Source organism: Oncorhynchus mykiss, chromosome 18, assembly GCF_057628025.1.
Source record: "Oncorhynchus mykiss isolate SJ-2025 chromosome 18, ASM5762802v1, whole genome shotgun sequence".
NCBI lineage: Eukaryota > Metazoa > Chordata > Actinopteri > Salmoniformes > Salmonidae > Oncorhynchus > Oncorhynchus mykiss.
The window spans coordinates 69,656,877-69,674,466 of NC_143039.1; the positions used below are offsets into that span (position 1 = coordinate 69,656,877).

Below are 17,590 nucleotides of genomic sequence, written 5' to 3' on the forward strand. Positions count from 1 at the left end.
CAATGTGTGTTTATTTTATCTGAAAAAAATAACTTTTTGAGAAGTTGTACAGCTGTATTTCTTTCTTTTATAACTCAAGATAATAAACCTTATCTCTTTGTCGACTGTGAACTTTGTCAGGTAGCATGCATTCACTGTATGGAGAGCTATGTTCATATGCTTGCAGTTCCTGGCAACTTTGTTGTATGGGAGAGGGTTATCTGTGAAACAATACATTAGAAATAGGAAATTATAATTTTGTCTATGGGAATTGTCGTGGCAAAATGTGTATTATAATAATGTCATTTTTTAAGATGTTATAAAAACCATTTTATCAGATGACTGTTCTTTGATAGCGGGATGTTATAATTTTAAGGCTGACAGGTCACAGATTCACTGTATAGTATCTTTGATTACAGGTCAACGGTGATCCTCTAGACCAGGGGTGGGTAATTCCAGTCCTCATGGGCCTGATTGGTGTCAGTTTTGCCCCAGCTAACACACCTGACTCCAATAATCACCCAGTCATGATATTCAGTTTAGATTGCAATGTGAATAATCAGCTGTGTTTGCTAGGGATGGAGAAAAAGTGTGACACCAATCAGGCCCCGGAGGACTGGAGTTGCCCACCCATGCGTAGGGGGTTGGCCCACGTGGGGGGAAATGTTGACATGCAAGACAATGGCTCAGCACACTTTCCAGAAAACAGTCTCTTTCAAACTAGGGATTTTGTGGCTCTTTGGGTTAAAACAGTAATTCTGCTCATAGATTATGAACTACACATTGACACACCCAGCCCAAAGCAGGAGGTTTAAAAAAATACTAAGTAGTTTCCAAAGAACCGGAGCATGTCTTTTTAAGTTGATTTAAACTTACAATACAGACATTTTGTAACTCTTGTTTTGTTACAATAACATACCATACTCTATATTTTCAAGCTGCTGCTACAAAAGTATATTTACAAATGTAATCTTTTTTTGGTGCAATTAGCATATTTCTTTGTTTCTCCCAACTACAAAAAAAACTACAACTTCAGATCCAATTGCATAACAGAGAATTAATTAGGGAGCAATGCTCTCATCTCAATAAGCTCTGTCACTGCAGAATTAGACACTTATCCACATTTTATACAAACGTTAAATTTAGTAGTTGCTCCAAAAGTCAATTTTAACATTTAAAGGGGAACTCCACTCAAACTCTTTGAATTGTTTTCATTAGTCCACTTGATAGAGTTCCAAAATGTCTTGCATGTCAGCAGTCAAGTTATTGGCCTTTCAAGAAACGGTGTCACCGGCCACATCCTGATGGTGCTAAATGTTTTTGGGGCAATTTGTTGCATTTTTAAAGTTACAATAGAGAAAAGTGACAACATTTAAATAAAAAGTAATTAGTACCAAAAAATGGCACTATTTTCATAGGAAGGCAAAAGAGCGAGTGCTCCAGCACCCTTAGGGCCCTATCTGTGCACGTGCCTGATGTTCAGAGTATAAGAGCAGTGAGAGAGACTACTGCCTCCTGGGAGATTTTGTTCCAGGTATTGTATGTCTGATTAAACTGTGTTGGCCTAGATAACAAGATATGTTTTGGCTGTTTCTTTTTACAGGCTTAAGGAAGAGGTTTAGATGGACTTTTTCAACAGCTGGGTGAGAGGATGACCTTTCATAAACTTACCCAGTTCTCTTTGACCTGTATGAGCAAGCTCCTGTATCTCAGACCTGTCTTTTTTTTGGGGGGGGGGCACTCTTGAAAACAACATGGTGCATCTCAAGAGATTTCATCCTGCAAAATTTATTTAAAAAAACATTGCTTTAAATGATTTCCACCTTTGGGTACCACCATTTGGATGTTCATACTTCAAACAGCTTCATGTTTGACCTAATTTCCTGCTGACCATTGACACAAGGATGTGTTTGGTAGTTCTGCCAGACCAGCCTCACCTGGGCCAGTCACTGATTGTGGTGTAGAGTGAAGTCATCAGTGCCTTAATCATTGTGAGTAGGGCCAGGAGGTTCTCTTAGCCATGGTCAGGAAAAAGTATTGGCCCTAAATATGAAACCCAATCATCCAGTCACACGGTCAGTGCATATGTTGAATGATGTCCATGGAAAGTACGTTTAGTCCACATAATGATTATACATGGAGAATGGGGCCTCTGAATTAATTCATCAGTCAACGTCCTCGACTATGTTGGCTGTTTCAAAAAATATATCAATCAATCAATTAATGTATCAGTATACATTTTTTTACATAAAGGTTCTGTAGAAATGTGTATTTGTTTTTACGCTGTCGGTAATGGTTTGTGTTACATCATGTTTATTCATTTTCCCAATACACAATCTTTTAGTAAATGGGAATGTTAGCTAATAGATTCGTTTTCTTCATCCAGTGGAGAGATAGCAGGCAGAAAAAAATTCCCTTAAAGGGTCATCAGGGTCACCATTGAGGATGTAAGTGAATCACTTGGCAGTTGACACACATTTTGCCTGTATTCTTCGCAACATGTCTTATTGACATAACTCTTGCCATTATGTCAGCTGATGCTGAGTGTACATTGAAAACAGGTGATTTTGGACCAGTACCCCATATTCAGGTGAACTGCAATGGTTTCCTATTTATGGACTGGTAGCGAAGCGCAACTCGCCTCTGGACCAATCAAAGGCGAGCTAACAGGTCAAGGAAATCTGTAACTTAGCTGATTTATAGATAGCTGTTTGGTGAACTTAAAACCGTGTGTGGACTGCATATGCGCCACTCGGAATCATCTCTTTCTATAAACTCACTGTTTTTGCACTTTTATTTTATTTTTTAAAGGGGATTTATATTTTAATAGAACAATGGAAACTATATATAGGTATTTTCCCGTTATTCTCCTATGTCTGAGTTTGAACCTATTCAGCTATGCGTGGGGTTCACCTGTGGATGTATATGGGAAAGTGGTGGAGCTCGTGTCGCCAGGAGAGGAATACCTGGATGAAATGTCAGTTCGCTCCTTTTTCAAACTGTTGGAGAAGCGTGTGCAGTGCCCTGGTGTGTCGTGTGAAAAGGTAACTTTTTTCTTACACTCGCTTCAACTTGGTTTTAGGAAAGGTCGAGGTCCAATCTGCACCTGTTACTGTGCCGTGCGCTACACACAATGGAATACAGCGCTGTACATTTGTCATAGTGCTTTTTCAGACCTAGCTTGTTTATTAAGCCTAAATCTGTATTATATTTTTTTTATTGACCAGTCTCGAACCAAGTCTTTTTTAAATTTTATTGATACATATATCGTGAGCACTGAGCAATAATGATATGATAATGATAACCGTAATGATTCTGACTATTAATATGTAGGTATTATATAGAGAGAATACACGACGTCAGCATTGCAGATAGTTTTGTGTAACTTATGTATTAAAATCATTAAGTTCTACCAATGATGTAAAACACCCTGATCAATATTTAACTAATTCCATGTGTTAGGGTATTATCATAGATTATAGCAATGGCTTTGACTTAAATCACTTGTGTAAAACAAATAAATAAATATATCGTGGTTGTATTACCCTTTTACTGTGCAGCCTGTTTAAACGTCTAAATGATTGGGCATTCTGTTTCACGTAATTTAATACATTCAATGTAAAAAATAATAATACATTACTCTGTCCATCATGCCATTGCACCACAAGTACTCCAATAAGTGTTCATTTTGGTTTAATTTGACTACAGTAGAAAAACATGTACACATCCATTTCTTTGAATACATTTTTCTTCTGTTGTTCAGACATTGAAGGCCTTGGACTTTACCGTGGCAGGTGTAATCTACCCTTGTGACCATGTAGAGGAAGTTTTCTGTCACATGCTATGTGAGACGTGTGTTATAGATTGGCCAAACATGTTTGGGACTAACACTAATGATCAGTAGTTAAACAGCATGTTCTGCTAATGCAACAATGGCTTGAGATCTTACTCATACGTGGTCATGATGCTGGAGAATCAGGAAGAAATCTCTGCACACTTCCAGTGAGATGCACATTTATTTTAATAGATACGGAGCTTTCGGTCAGTCGACCTTCATCGAGCTCAGCCTCTTTTAAAAGAAATGTGCATCTGACTTGAAGTGTGTCAAGACTTTTTTTTTTCTTTCTTTCTTCTGTTTCTCCAGTTGAGCATTTAGCCTCCAGCACCACTAATCGGTTCTGGACTTCTGGTAGACTCTACAGAAGAATCTGTTTAGATAATAGGCCAAGTCACTGTATGTCCTGACTCAAAAAGCCAGAGAATAGCTGTTAAAGATCAGAAAATTAGATTTTTATGTCTCGCATTCACCCAACCTATACTCCTTTAGCTTTGTGGTCATAATTACTGACTTTACAAGACACTACGTTGGTTTTCTCTCATAAATTAGGCATATATTTGTACTGGGTAGATAAATAATCTAAATGAAACACTGAAGCCACCCTGCTTCTTTCTAGTGTCTCTCTGTGCAGTCAGTAGACCAGCTGGTGGGTAACTTCACCAGCACTGGTGGTCTCCTTCACAAGGGGGGCTTCTTCAGAGTAGCGGCAGGATGCTGCCTGTACCTCAGCTCTCCCTCAGAGGCCTGCTCTGCCGTGAGGGCAGGGAGGTGGGGGGACGAGACGGACAACTTCATCCATGAGATCACAGGCTATGACCATGGGGATGGACACGGAGACAGGGAGAGCAGTGGGATAGAGACACTGCTCCATAACTTGAAGAACTACTACAAGCCCGATCAGCAGTACGACCAGGTTGGTGCTGCTGTGTTAATAAGAATGGCAACACATTTTATATACTGTACCTTCTAAGGTTGTGCAATAGAAACCCAATGAACTACCGTTAGCAACAGTGACCTGTTTTCTAACAAACTCATTTGAGTAGATTTGTTTCAACAAAATATTTATATTCTATTCAACGGTGTATGTCTGTCCCTCGTTATGGTAGCAGTGTCTTACTGGTCAAGACATCCTGAAGGAGATGAATGATGGTGTCCCACACAACATGGATGTGATGTTTGGATACATAGTTTACCATGCTTTGCAAGGTGACTGCATGACTGCCAGAGCACTACCTGAAGAGGACTACTTTCTGGATTTCATATTCAACTCCTTCGGTTCTGACAACATTACCATACATGGTACAGTAAGAAACAACTATTCCTATTGGTACGAAATGTCCGTGCTGTAATATTGCCTCATGACAAACTACTATCGCTATTTAGTATGAATCATTTTCCTCGCACTGTTTAGTTTTATTACACTGTAATGTCATGCTCCTGGCTGTACTGTAACATCAACCCACTCATTAATCCATCTTGTGCAATACGTAGTTCATCATTCATTTACCATGATGCTATTAATCTTATCCTCAAACCCTATGTTAATGTTACCCTCAAATCCTATGTTATAACCCCATGAAGCCTGGATAATGAGTTTATATTGCTGTTCCTCAATGGCCTAATATACTCTACCAGCATATTACTGTTCCTCAATGGTCTGCTAATATACTCTACCAGCATATTACTGTTCCCCAATGGCCTGCTAATGTACTCTACCACCAAATAACCATATCATTGTGATTAATCTCTGTAGAGCTGGAAGGTCTTATGAAGAGCCTGCAACTGGGTGGAATCCATGAAGAGGATCACGATCATAGAGATCAAAAGGGACACCACAATGACCATGGTCACGATGACCACGTTGACCATGACCATAGTGACCACAGTACTGTTAGCAGGGGTCGGGGGGGTCGAAGTGGAGGTGATGCCTTCAGGACGAGTCATGAGGAGGGGTACCACCATAGGAACATCAGCAGCTGGGAACTGGTAATTGTTATTCTCAACCACCATGGTGCTTTGTCTGTAATTAGGTCAAGGCCATCGCTCCAATCTTCTGAAGAGACCTTCAGGGGCTTAACGACGCACGCACGCACGCACGCACACACACACACACACATACAGGCTCCTTCACTCTGACTCATTATCAGACTGCTAAACCCCTGGTGTCCGCTGCATCTCCAATGAGCCTCAGATGTGCAGTAGATGGCCTGAGCTATTGGCAGCTGTAGGATTCTCCCCATGGTAATGTCTATATTAGAGAAATCTGAATGAGAAGGAACACTGCTGAAGGATAATAACATGTTACTTGTAATATGTTGGTCCCCACTTTGTGAATGCCCAATGACATCTTACTGTCAGTTAATCAGTTAGCGACAAGGAGTGTCAATTCAAAGAATAGACCAATGGGCTTTGGTCAAAAGTTGTGCACTGCAAAGGGAATAGTGATCCATGTGTTTCAGCCCTGTTTCCTCCACGTGGACGTGTTTCACCCCTGTTTCCTCCACGTGGATGTGTTTCACCCCTGTTTCCTCCACGTGGACGTGTTTCACCCCTGTTTCCTCCACGTGGATGTGTTTCACCCCTGTTTCCTCCACGTGGATGTGTTTCACCCCTGTTTCCTCCACGTGGATGTGTTTCACCCCTGTTTCCTCCACGTGGACGTGTTTCACCCCTGTTTCCTCCACGTGGATGTGTTTCACCCCTGTTTCCTCCACGTGGATGTGTTTCACCCCTGTTTCCTCCACGTGGACGTGTTTCACCCCTGTTTCCTCCACGTGGACGTGTTTCACCCCTGTTTCCTCCACGTGGACGTGTTTCCACCCTGTTTCCTCCACGTGGACGTGTTTCAGCCCTGTTTCCTCCACGTGGACGTGTTTCAGCCCTGTTTCCTCCACGTGGACGTGTTTCATCCCTGTTTCCTCCACGTGGACGTGTTTCAGCCCTGTTTCCTCCACGTGGACGTGTTTCAGCCCTGTTTCCTCCACGTGGACGTGTTTCAGCCCTGTTTCCTCCACGTAGATGTGTTTCAGCCCGGAGGAGCTGATAAAGATCCATGGGCTGAATGGATCTAGCCTGTCCAGGTCTGACGTGGCCCGGCTCAGCCCAGCCCTGGTCCAGCAGCTCCTCAGTGGTGCCTGCAACAGCATCTCTCCCCCCACTGGACCATTAGACCAGCTCAGCACCACAGAGAGTGAGTGAACTGCTACAGTCCGAGCCACTGTGATTCTGCGTTGTGTACTCTTGCGATTGATCTATTGATTTCTACAGTACACTCTATATTCAACACTCATTCCTTTCCTTTTGATACAGAAAGTCCCATTCCTTAATGATAAAGGAATTATAGAGAGACTATGCAGAAATACATTTCCTCTGTTTGTAAATATGAATGCTCCAAAATTCAAAATCACAAAACATGAGGCTCTTGTCCAAAAAGACGAGAGCCTATTGCATTCGGTAGGACTAGAGCCTATTGCATTCGGTAGGACTAGAGCCCATTGCATTCGGTAGGACTAGAGCCCATTGCATTCGGTAGGACGAGAGACCATTGCATTCGGTAGGACGAGAGCCCATTGCATTCGGTAGGACGAGAGCCCATTGCATTCGGTAGGACGAGAGCCCATTGCATTCGGTAGGACGAGAGCCCATTGCATTCGGTAGGACGAGAGCCCATTGCATTCGGTAGGACGAGAGCCCATTGCATTCGGGAGGACTAGAGCCCATTGCATTCGGGAGGACTAGAGCCCATTGCATTCGGGAGGACTAGAGCCCCATTGCATTCGGTAGGACGAGAGCCCCATTGCATTCGGTAGGACGAGAGCCCCATTGCATTCGGTAGGACGAGAGCCTATTGCATTCGGTAGGACGAGAGCCTATTTCAAGCATAATCACACAATGTTTACTGTATTATCTAACAGACCTTTTGTGGCTTGACTGAGCCCATTACATTCGGTAGGACGAGAGCCTATTGCATTCGGAAGGACTAGAGCCCATTACATTCGGGAGGACTAGAGCCCATTGCATTCGGGAGGACTAGAGCCCATTGCATTCGGGAGGACTAGAGCCCCATTGCATTCGGTAGGACGAGAGCCCCATTGCATTCGGTAGGACGAGAGCCTATTGCATTCGGTAGGACGAGAGCCTATTTCAAGCATAATCACACAATGTTTACTGTATTATCTAACATACCTTTTGTGGCTTGACTGAGCCCATTACATTCGGTAGGACGAGAGCCTATTGCATTCGGAAGGACTAGAGCCCATTATATTCGGTAGGACGAGAGCCTATTGCATTCGGAAGGACTAGAGCCCATTACATTCGGTAGGACGAGAGCCCATTGCATTCGGTAGGACGAGAGCCCATTGCATTCGGTAGGACGAGAGCCCATTGCATTCGGTAGGACGAGAGCCCATTGCATTCGGTAGGACGAGAGCCCATTGCATTCGGTAGGACGAGAGCCCATTGCATTCGGTAGGACGAGAGCCCATTGCATTCGGTAGGACGAGAGCCCATTGCATTCGGTAGGACGAGAGCCCATTGCATTCGGTAGGACGAGAGCCCATTGCATTCGGTAGGACGAGAGCCCATTGCATTCGGTAGGATGAGAGCCCATTGCATTCGGTAGGACGAGAGCCCATTGCATTCGGTAGGACTAGAGCCCATTGCATTCGGTAGGACTAGAGCCCATTGCATTCGGAAGGACTAGAGCCCATTGCATTCGGTAGGACTAGAGCCCCATTGCATTCGGTAGGACTAGAGCCCATTGCATTCGGTAGGACTAGAGCCCATTGCATTCGGTAGGACTAGAGCCCATTGCATTCGGTAGGACTAGAGCCCATTGCATTCGGTAGGACTAGAGCCCATCTCATTCGGTAGGACTAGAGCCCATTGCATTCGGTAGGACGAGAGCCCATTGCATTCGGTAGGACGAGAGCCCATTGCATTCGGTAGGACGAGAGCCCATTGCATTCGGTATGACGAGAGCCCATTGCATTCGGGAGGACTAGAGCCCATTGCATTCGGGAGGACTAGAGCCCCATTGCATTCGGTAGGACGAGAGCCCCATTGCATTCGGTAGGACGAGAGCCCCATTGCATTCGGTAGGACGAGAGCCCCATTGCATTCGGTAGGACGAGAGCCTATTGCATTCGGTAGGACGAGAGCCTATTTCAAGCATAATCACACAATGTTTACTGTATTATCTAACATACCTTTTGTGGCTTGACTGAGCCCATTACATTCGGTAGGACGAGAGCCTATTGCATTCGGAAGGACTAGAGCCCATTACATTCGGTAGGACGAGAGCCTATTGCATTCGGTAGGACTAGAGCCCATTGCATTCGGAAGGACTAGAGCCCATTGCATTCGGTAGGACGAGAGCCCATTGCATTCGGTAGGACGAGAGCCCATTGCATTCGGTAGGACGAGAGCCCATTGCATTCGGGAGGACTAGAGCCCATTGCATTCGGGAGGACTAGAGCCCATTGCATTCGGTAGGACGAGAGCCCATTGCATTCGGTAGGACGAGAGCCCATTGCATTCGGGAGGACTAGAGCCCATTGCATTCGGGAGGACGAGAGCCCCATTGCATTCGGTAGGACGAGAGCCCCATTGCATTCGGTAGGACGAGAGCCCCATTGCATTCGGTAGGACGAGAGCCTATTGCATTCGGTAGGACGAGAGCCTATTTCAAGCATAATCACACAATGTTTACTGTATTATCTAACAGACCTTTTGTGGCTTGACTGACTGACTGACTGATTGGCTTGAGTCTGGCACTGTTATTATATTTGTAACCCCTTAATGTTAATTATTTCTCCCCACAGAGTTTGTGTATGCCTCCATAGCCAATCTGCTGATCTGTCTGGCCGCCCTGGTTGGCGTTATGGTGCTGCTGTGTACCTCCTGCAGCAGTGTCTTCCAGCTCGTCATCCAGTTCTGTGTCAGCTTGGCTGTGGGCTCCCTCACTGGGGACGCCCTGTTGCACCTCCTGCCTATGGTGAGCACCACAGTACCATATCCACATCACTGAGCCCAGCTGATTCAAGCTGAGATGCACTGAACTGGCCTGGTTATGCATCCATCATAGTTGCTGGAATGTCCAATGTGAAAAGAAAACCACTTCTCTAGCCAGCCAGACCTCTTCCTCCTCAACACTTCATTAAAGTGTTGTGGTTAATGTCAGTGTGACCCAATGATCAGCCAGATGTCTGAGAGACCATGGTAAGTCAGAGCAACACATACAGTAGTCCCATCTGATGCTTCCTAGCCTTATTTCCCCCAGGGCAGAAGTCTGAAGGGGATACTTCCTGCTGTTGCAGCTCAATCCATTTAGATCCATCATGTCAACATCGCAGGGCGAAGTATTAGCAGGCTGTCACACTGTGTCATCCCCTACAGTGTCAAATAATAACCATGTGAGGAACAAGAACGACACCTTCAGATCGGGCAAACGGAGAAATGGCCCCTTGTTCCTTCAGGGAACTTTAGGTTATTACAAAGCCAATGATAAGAGCAACATAACAATGTGTCCCAATGGTCCGACATGACTTCCTATCTTCCTCTCCTTCACAACCACTTATTTAGAGGACTTGATTGGTTAAAGCAATATGGTGGATAGGTACTGGTCTCCACTCTAGACTTTCATCTGTCAGTAGTGATTGAAGGAGGTCATTTCAGACTAATGGACCCTGCACAGGTTGATTGCGTCTCCAGTATTTGGTATTGTGTAGTGTATTACACTTCACTTGAACCTGCCTTCATAAGAGCTACGCAACACTGTCATAGCACTGTCATAACACTGTCATAGCACTGTCAAAGCACTGTCATTGGGCTGACTGTCAGACTGGGTTGTGACTGTTTCCTCTGTTGGTTCAGTTCCTAGGCCTCCATGTTCACAGTGAAGGAACAGATCACAGCCACTCAGAGGAGGTTCCAGACTACATCTGTAAGATACTGGTGATGATGGCTGGCATCTACTGCTTCTATCTCATGGAGACTATCTTCTCCATCATCACCACTCATAAGGACAGCCATCACCATTCCCTGCATCACCATGGGGTAAGTAGTGTCTATCATCTGGGCTGTGTTCAGTAGGGCATGATGTAGCAAAATGTATTGCAACAGGAAACAAAAATATGGGTTCTTATTGGACACGACCAGGTGGTACCTCTCCATTTCAGACGGTTTCTAAACCTTATCTCCTTACTGAACACCTCCGTTCTGTTAGCTTACTGGTTCAGTGGATCCATGGTGAAAAGAACTCCCACACACGCACACTTGCAATACACCTTTTAATAAAGTGCAATGTTTCGGTCAAAGATATTTCAGGTCTTTCTGGTTCCAAAATGTGAGAATTGTTAGCTATCACCCGTAGATACATTTGAAGTCTGAAGTCTACATACACCTTAGCCAAATACATTTAAACTCAGTTTTTCACAATTTCTGACATTTTATCCTGGTAAAAATTCCCTGTCTTATGTCATTTAGGATCACCACTTTATTTTAAGAATGTGAAATGTCAGAATAATAGTAGAGAGAATGATTTATCACATTTATCACATTCCCAGTGGGTCAGAAGTTTACATGCACTCAATTAGTATTTGGTAGCATTGCCTTTAAATTGTTTAACTTGGGTCAAATGTTTCGGGTAGCCTTCCACAAGCTTCCCACAATAAGTTGGGGGAATTTTGGCCCATTTCTCCTGACAGAGCTGGTGGAACTGAGTCAGGTTTGTAGGCCTCCTTGCTCACACATGCTTTTTCAGTTCTGCCCAATAGTATTGAGGTCAGGGCTTTGTTATGGCCACTCCAATACCTTGACTTTGTTGTCCTTAAGCCATTTTGCCACAACTTTGTAAGTATGCTTGGGGTCATTGTCCATTTGGAAGACCCATTTGCGACCAAGCTTTAACTTCCTGACTGATGTCTTGAGATGTTACTTCAATATATCCACGTTTTTCCTTGTTAATGATGTCATCTATTTTGTGAAGTGCACCAGTCCCTGTTGCTGCAAATCACCCCCACAACATGATGCTACCACCCCCGTGCTTCACGGTTGGGATGGTGTTCTTCGGCATGCAAGCCTCCCCCTTTTTCCTCCAAACGGTCATTATGGTCATTATGGCCAAACAGTTCTATTTTTGTTTCATCAGACCAGAGAAATTTCTCCAAAAAGTACGATCTTTGTCCACATGTGCAGTTGCAAACCGTAGTCTGGCTTTCTTGTGGCGGTTTTGGAGCAGTGGCTTCTTCCTTGCTGAGTGGTCTTTCAGGTTATGTCGATATAGAAGAGGCACTGAGTTTGAAGGTAGGCCTTGAAATACATCCACAGGTACACCTCCAATTGACTAAAATGATGTCAAATAGCCTATCAGAAGCTTCTAAAACCATGACATAATTTTCTGGAATTTTCCAAGCTGTTTAAAGGCACAGTCAACTTAGTGTATGTAAACGTCTGACCCACTGGAATTGTGATACAATGAATTATATGTGAAATAATCTGTCTGTAAACAGTTTTTGAAAAATTACTGTACATGTTCTTTGTTGTGATGTTCCGGGCCCAGACAGATACATTGTGCCATTGTGTTTCCAGGAGGAGTCTGAGCCCCATCACTGTGACCATGGTAAAGTCCTGGAGATGTACCTGCAGGAGAAAAATAACAAGCAGTCAATCTCCCAGACTGACCTGGTAGGTTCTGTACCACTTATTCACAGACTGACCTGGTAGGTTCTGTACCACCTATTCACAGACTGACCTGGTAGGTTCTGTACCACCTATTCACAGACTGACCTGGTAGGTTCTGTACCACTTATTCACAGACTGACCTGGTAGGTTGTGTACCACCTATTCACAGACTGACCTGGTAGGTTCTGTACCACCTATTCACAGACTGACCTGGTAGGTTCTGTACCACTTATTCACAGACTGACCTGGTCGGTTCTGTACCACCTATTCACAGACTGACCTGGTAGGTTCTGTACCACCTATTCACAGACTGACCTGGTAGGTTCTGTACCACTTATTCACAAACTGACCTGGTAGGTTCTGTACCACCTATTCACAGACTGACCTGGTAGGTTCTGTACCATCTATTCACAGACTGACCTGGTAGGTTCTGCACCACCTATTTACAGACTGACCTGGTAGGTTCTGTACCACTTATTCACAGACTGACCTAGTATGTTCTGTACCACCTATTCACAGACTGACCTGGTAGGTTCTGTACCACCTATTCACAGACTGACCTGGTAGGTTCTGTACCACTTATTCACAGACTGACCTGGTAGGTTCTGTACCACCTATTCACAGACTGACCTGGTAGGTTCTGTACCATCTATTCACAGACTGACCTGGTAGGTTCTGTACCACTTATTCACAGACTGACCTAGTATGTTCTGTACCACCTATTCACAGACTGACCTGGTAGGTTCTGTACCACCTATTCACAGACTGACCTGGTAGGTTCTGTACCACCTATTCACAGACTGACCTGGTAGGTTCTGTACCACCTATTCACAGACTGACCTGGTAGGTTCTGTACCATCTATTCACAGACTGACCTGGTAGGTTCTGCACCACCTATTCACAGACTGACCTGGTAGGTTCTGTACCACTTATTCACAGACTGACCTAGTATGTTCTGGACCACCTATTCACAGACTGACCTGGTAGGTTCTGTACCACCTATTCACAGACTGACCTGGTAGGTTCTGTACCACCTATTCACAGACTGACCTGGTAGGTTCTGTACCACCTATTCACAGACTGACCTGGTAGGTTCTGTACCACTTATTCACATACTGACCTGGTAGGTTCTGTACCACCTATTCACAGACTGACCTGGTAGGTTCTGTACCACTTATTCACATACTGACCTGGTAGGTTCTGCACCACCTATTCACAGACTGACCTGGTAGGTTCTGTACCACTTATTCACAGACTGACCTGGTAGGTTCTGTACCACCTATTCACAGACTGACCTGGTAGGTTCTGTACCACCTATTCACAGACACACCTGTGACGTTCTAAACCCTCTATCTGCTCTCTTGGAGATCTGAGTCAGAGGTCCATGACTGAACAGCCAGTATCCTAGTAAAGCTGTGTTTTTACCTGACACAGTATGTAGTCTCAAGTCTTTACTATCCGTGTCTCTGAACACCTTGTCCTCCACTAACTTGTTCACGCCTGCTGTAATTCCGATGTTATACTTCTGTAAAATTCTGATCCTAAAAGGTTGAAAGTGAGCACAGTGAGGACACAGAGAAAGCCTTTCCAGAACCAAACCAGCGCTCAAGAGGTAAGATAGACAACCCAGGTCATCATACAACCTGTAAGGAAGAGATTAAAAATAGGTCAGGGTCTGACAGTCAGGGCGTTCACTGGAAAGCTGATATACTGTGAACTTACTGTGCGAGTCAAGTCTAGTCAATGATTACACACATTTAGCGTGACAAAGAGTAATGTGCACCAAAGAGCTTTGTTCACTTACACGAGGAACAGCAATACAGGGATTCATTACTGCAGGGGTACAACATTTTAGCTGCAGATGCACCCAAAAACACCCTGTCATATCATTGTAAATGATAATATCAACAGTGACAACAATTTATTTATCTGACATGATTAAAATGAGACATCATCCTTTATGTAATCTTTATAAACAATTCAAGCGGACTCATTAAACAGAGAACGTCCCTGGTCATCCCTACTGCCTCTGACCTGGCGGACTCATTAAACAGAGAACATCCCTGGTCATCCCTACTGCCTCTGATCTGGTGGACTCACTAAACACAAATGTTTTGTTTGTAAAATATATGTGAGTGTTGGAGTGTGTCTGTGGCTATAAGTACATATAAAAAACATGAATTATGCCATCCGGTTTGCTTAATATGAAGAATTTGAAATGATTTATACTTTTACTTTTCATACTTAAGTATATTTGAGCAATTACATTTACTTTTGATACTGAAGTATTTTAAAACCAAATACTTTGACTTTTACTCAAGTAGTATTTTACTGGGTGACTTTGACTTGAGTCATTTTCTATGAAGGTATCTTTACTTTTACTCAAGTATGACAATTTAGTACTTTTTCCACCACTGGTTCCAACAGATGTAGGATCTTAATTTGATCACCCTGTTCTTGCAGGAAATGCAAACATGAAGTAAATTTAAGGTTTAAAAAGACTTCTAAAGTTAGTAATTTCCACTTTAAAATGTCAGACTTGATTTGTCCTAACTAACAATGTATCAACCCCTACAAAAATGTCCATTAATTGTAATCCACACACTAATTCATATTTCCTGTTGCTACAGGATACTTTTCCTGTTGTGAGAAACTGGTCAAATTAAGATCCTACATCTGTATTCTGTATTCCAGCCTAATGACATTGGCTAATCAATAATGCTGTCATTGTGATATATGAATTTAGACACATGATTAAAAATAGCCAAATGTAACTTTAGTTCTTTAGACGACTGAACCTTTCTCTGAGTTTCCCTTCTGTCTCTCCCCTCCACTAGAACAGCGTCTGCTACCCTACATGGTTACCATAGGGGACGGGATACATAACTTTGCCGATGGCCTGGCTATCGGAGCGGCCTTTTCTGTTTCCTGGAATTCCGGCCTTGCCACGTCTTTGGCTGTGTTCTGTCATGAGTTGCCTCACGAACTGGGTGAGTGTAGACTGATGCCTCTAGTTGGTCATGTTGAAAGAGATTTTCAGGGAATGAGACCCAGCCACATTAGTACTTCAGATGTTTATTTTATATCAATTAGTGTGTGTGTGTGTGTGGTGTGTAAAATGGTGTTTGATTTCTGGACAATATTTTTTCATTTCAAACAGTCAAGTGTTAGACTGGATGAGTAGTAGTGGTAGATGATTAGCCACGACTTCTCTCTCCATACAGATTCCTATTCACTCAATCCCTCCAATGGCATCAACCTAAGACCTACATTTTTATCACTGACGTCCCTTTTAAACCTCTCCGTCCTACATTTCCCAGGTGATTTTGCAATCCTGCTGCACAGCGGGTTGTCAGTGAAGAAGGCCTTGATGCTGAATGTGGGCAGTGCCCTCACATCCTTCATCGGACTCTACATCGCCCTCACCGTCTCTACTGACCTGGCCACCAAGCAGTGGATTGCGGCCATCACCTCTGGTCTCTTCCTGTATGTGGGTCTGGCTGATATGGTTAGTACACTAGGTTTACCACATTCTCAAACAGGCTGTGAGGAATCACTTATTTGTGTTTCTCTTCAAATGAGAGTTTATCGTACAAATTGTTCAAATGACCCTTCGCTAAGCCCTGCCGTCTTGGTTACTGTTGCAACTTTGGACAACATTTTCCCCTGGAAGCCCAATTATGACTTGGGCCTTAAGTGTCTCCTGGCTATGTCACCTGACCAGGAAGAGCTCTGACCCCTAGTTATGGCACGTTTGCTCCTATGTCTTTCATCAATTCCCTAACGCCTATCTTTCTCTGTAAATATGCTATATTTGGGCAAGGAGTTAAATGCAGTCGATTGTCTTGCTTCTTTCTCCTCCCAGCTCCCCACCATGATCCATGCGGACAACCGTAGGCCCTGGCTCATGTTCCTGCTCCAGAACTTAGGACTGCTGTCTGGCTGGGGCATCCTGCTGCTCCTTTCTCTGTATGAAGAAAATATTGGCTTCTAGAGCCTCCTAGTCCTCACACTGTACAGTACAATGCAATGGATTTGTATACAATTACAAATTACACTGTATGTAAACTATGCTATATTTGACCTGTTTTGATACATTTAATTTAACACGCTTGATCATTCTATATGATGGAAAATTTCCTCAAAATGACTTTCTAGATGATATATGCGATTTATAGTCTAGTTCTGTTGTATCTACCACATAGAAGTGTAGTCTGCTGGTGTTCAGTCTGAACCTGCTGTTGGTGCTAATGTTACTGTTGGAAAGGATTTCATCTGTATGCGATTTAGTTCAAACTGTAATTTATACCACCGATATTTATAATGGGACTCACAGTTCCTCAGCCTACTGCCTCTGTAATTGCCACATCTTTTGTATAACCACATACCATAACAGTGTGACTGCAGGGAAGTAGGTAGATTCTGTTTTCATTTGTGATCGTGTGACGTGTGTAGTTAGCGGTAATGCAGAGGTTGACAGTATGTATACATGTGAGAATGTGACATGTTTAGATTTGTCTAACTTTGTCATATGTGTATTTTTACTTACAGTATGTGCCACCAATCCCACAAAACCCCCAAAAAGTAATAAAATACGCAAAGAAAATAATAATTCTGATACATGTTGTTTCTGTATAGCTTTCCTTGTTTAGCACATACATTGAGCACAAAGCCATATGATGCTTTCCAGCTGCAGTATTTTTTCCATTCTGTCCAGTCTACCACTCAAGAGAATTCCCTGTAAATGGATACAGGAAATAACATCCTCTAGATACTTGGTTATATGACATGATTAGGTACGTCGGCAGTTTCACTGTTCAGAGTCCACACTTTCGAAGACAGACGGCTCAAATCCATGGATCGCAACTTCAGATAAATCAGAGGTGGACCCTCATTTTTAAAAATCTTTTACGGTAGATCACCAGTCAGCATGGTGATTCACTGTAGTTTGTCTGATTACCAAGAGAGGGGTTATAAAGAAGGGTTGGTACAGCAAAGTATATCAGCAGAGATGACAGGCATTGTGGATTCCATTTGATAAAATGGTCATCGTAACAGTCAGAGCAAGGGAGTGGAAGAGCTATATGTCAA

General features: G+C 43.5%; 1 protein-coding gene across 2 annotated transcripts; it reads left to right on the forward strand.

Moving 5' to 3' along the window:
• Positions 1-2,652: 2,652 nt before the first annotated feature.
• Positions 2,653-17,105, forward strand: LOC149975634 (zinc transporter ZIP4-like). Of its 2 annotated transcripts, none has more exons than XM_090206840.1 (12): positions 2,653-3,023; positions 4,434-4,730; positions 4,924-5,116; positions 5,571-5,803; positions 6,836-7,007; positions 9,640-9,812; positions 10,691-10,873; positions 12,407-12,502; positions 14,048-14,111; positions 15,337-15,489; positions 15,820-16,007; positions 16,365-17,105. In XM_090206840.1, the coding sequence occupies exons 1-12, from the start codon at positions 2,814-2,816 to the stop codon at positions 16,491-16,493; spliced, it is 2,091 nt and encodes a 696-aa protein (XP_090062966.1). In that variant the 5' UTR covers positions 2,653-2,813; the 3' UTR covers positions 16,494-17,105. The 2 variants fall into 2 exon arrangements, with proteins under 2 accessions (XP_090062966.1, XP_090062965.1); XM_090206839.1 differs by having other exon boundaries at positions 2,679-3,023; positions 4,927-5,116.
• Positions 17,106-17,590: the final 485 nt, after the last annotated feature.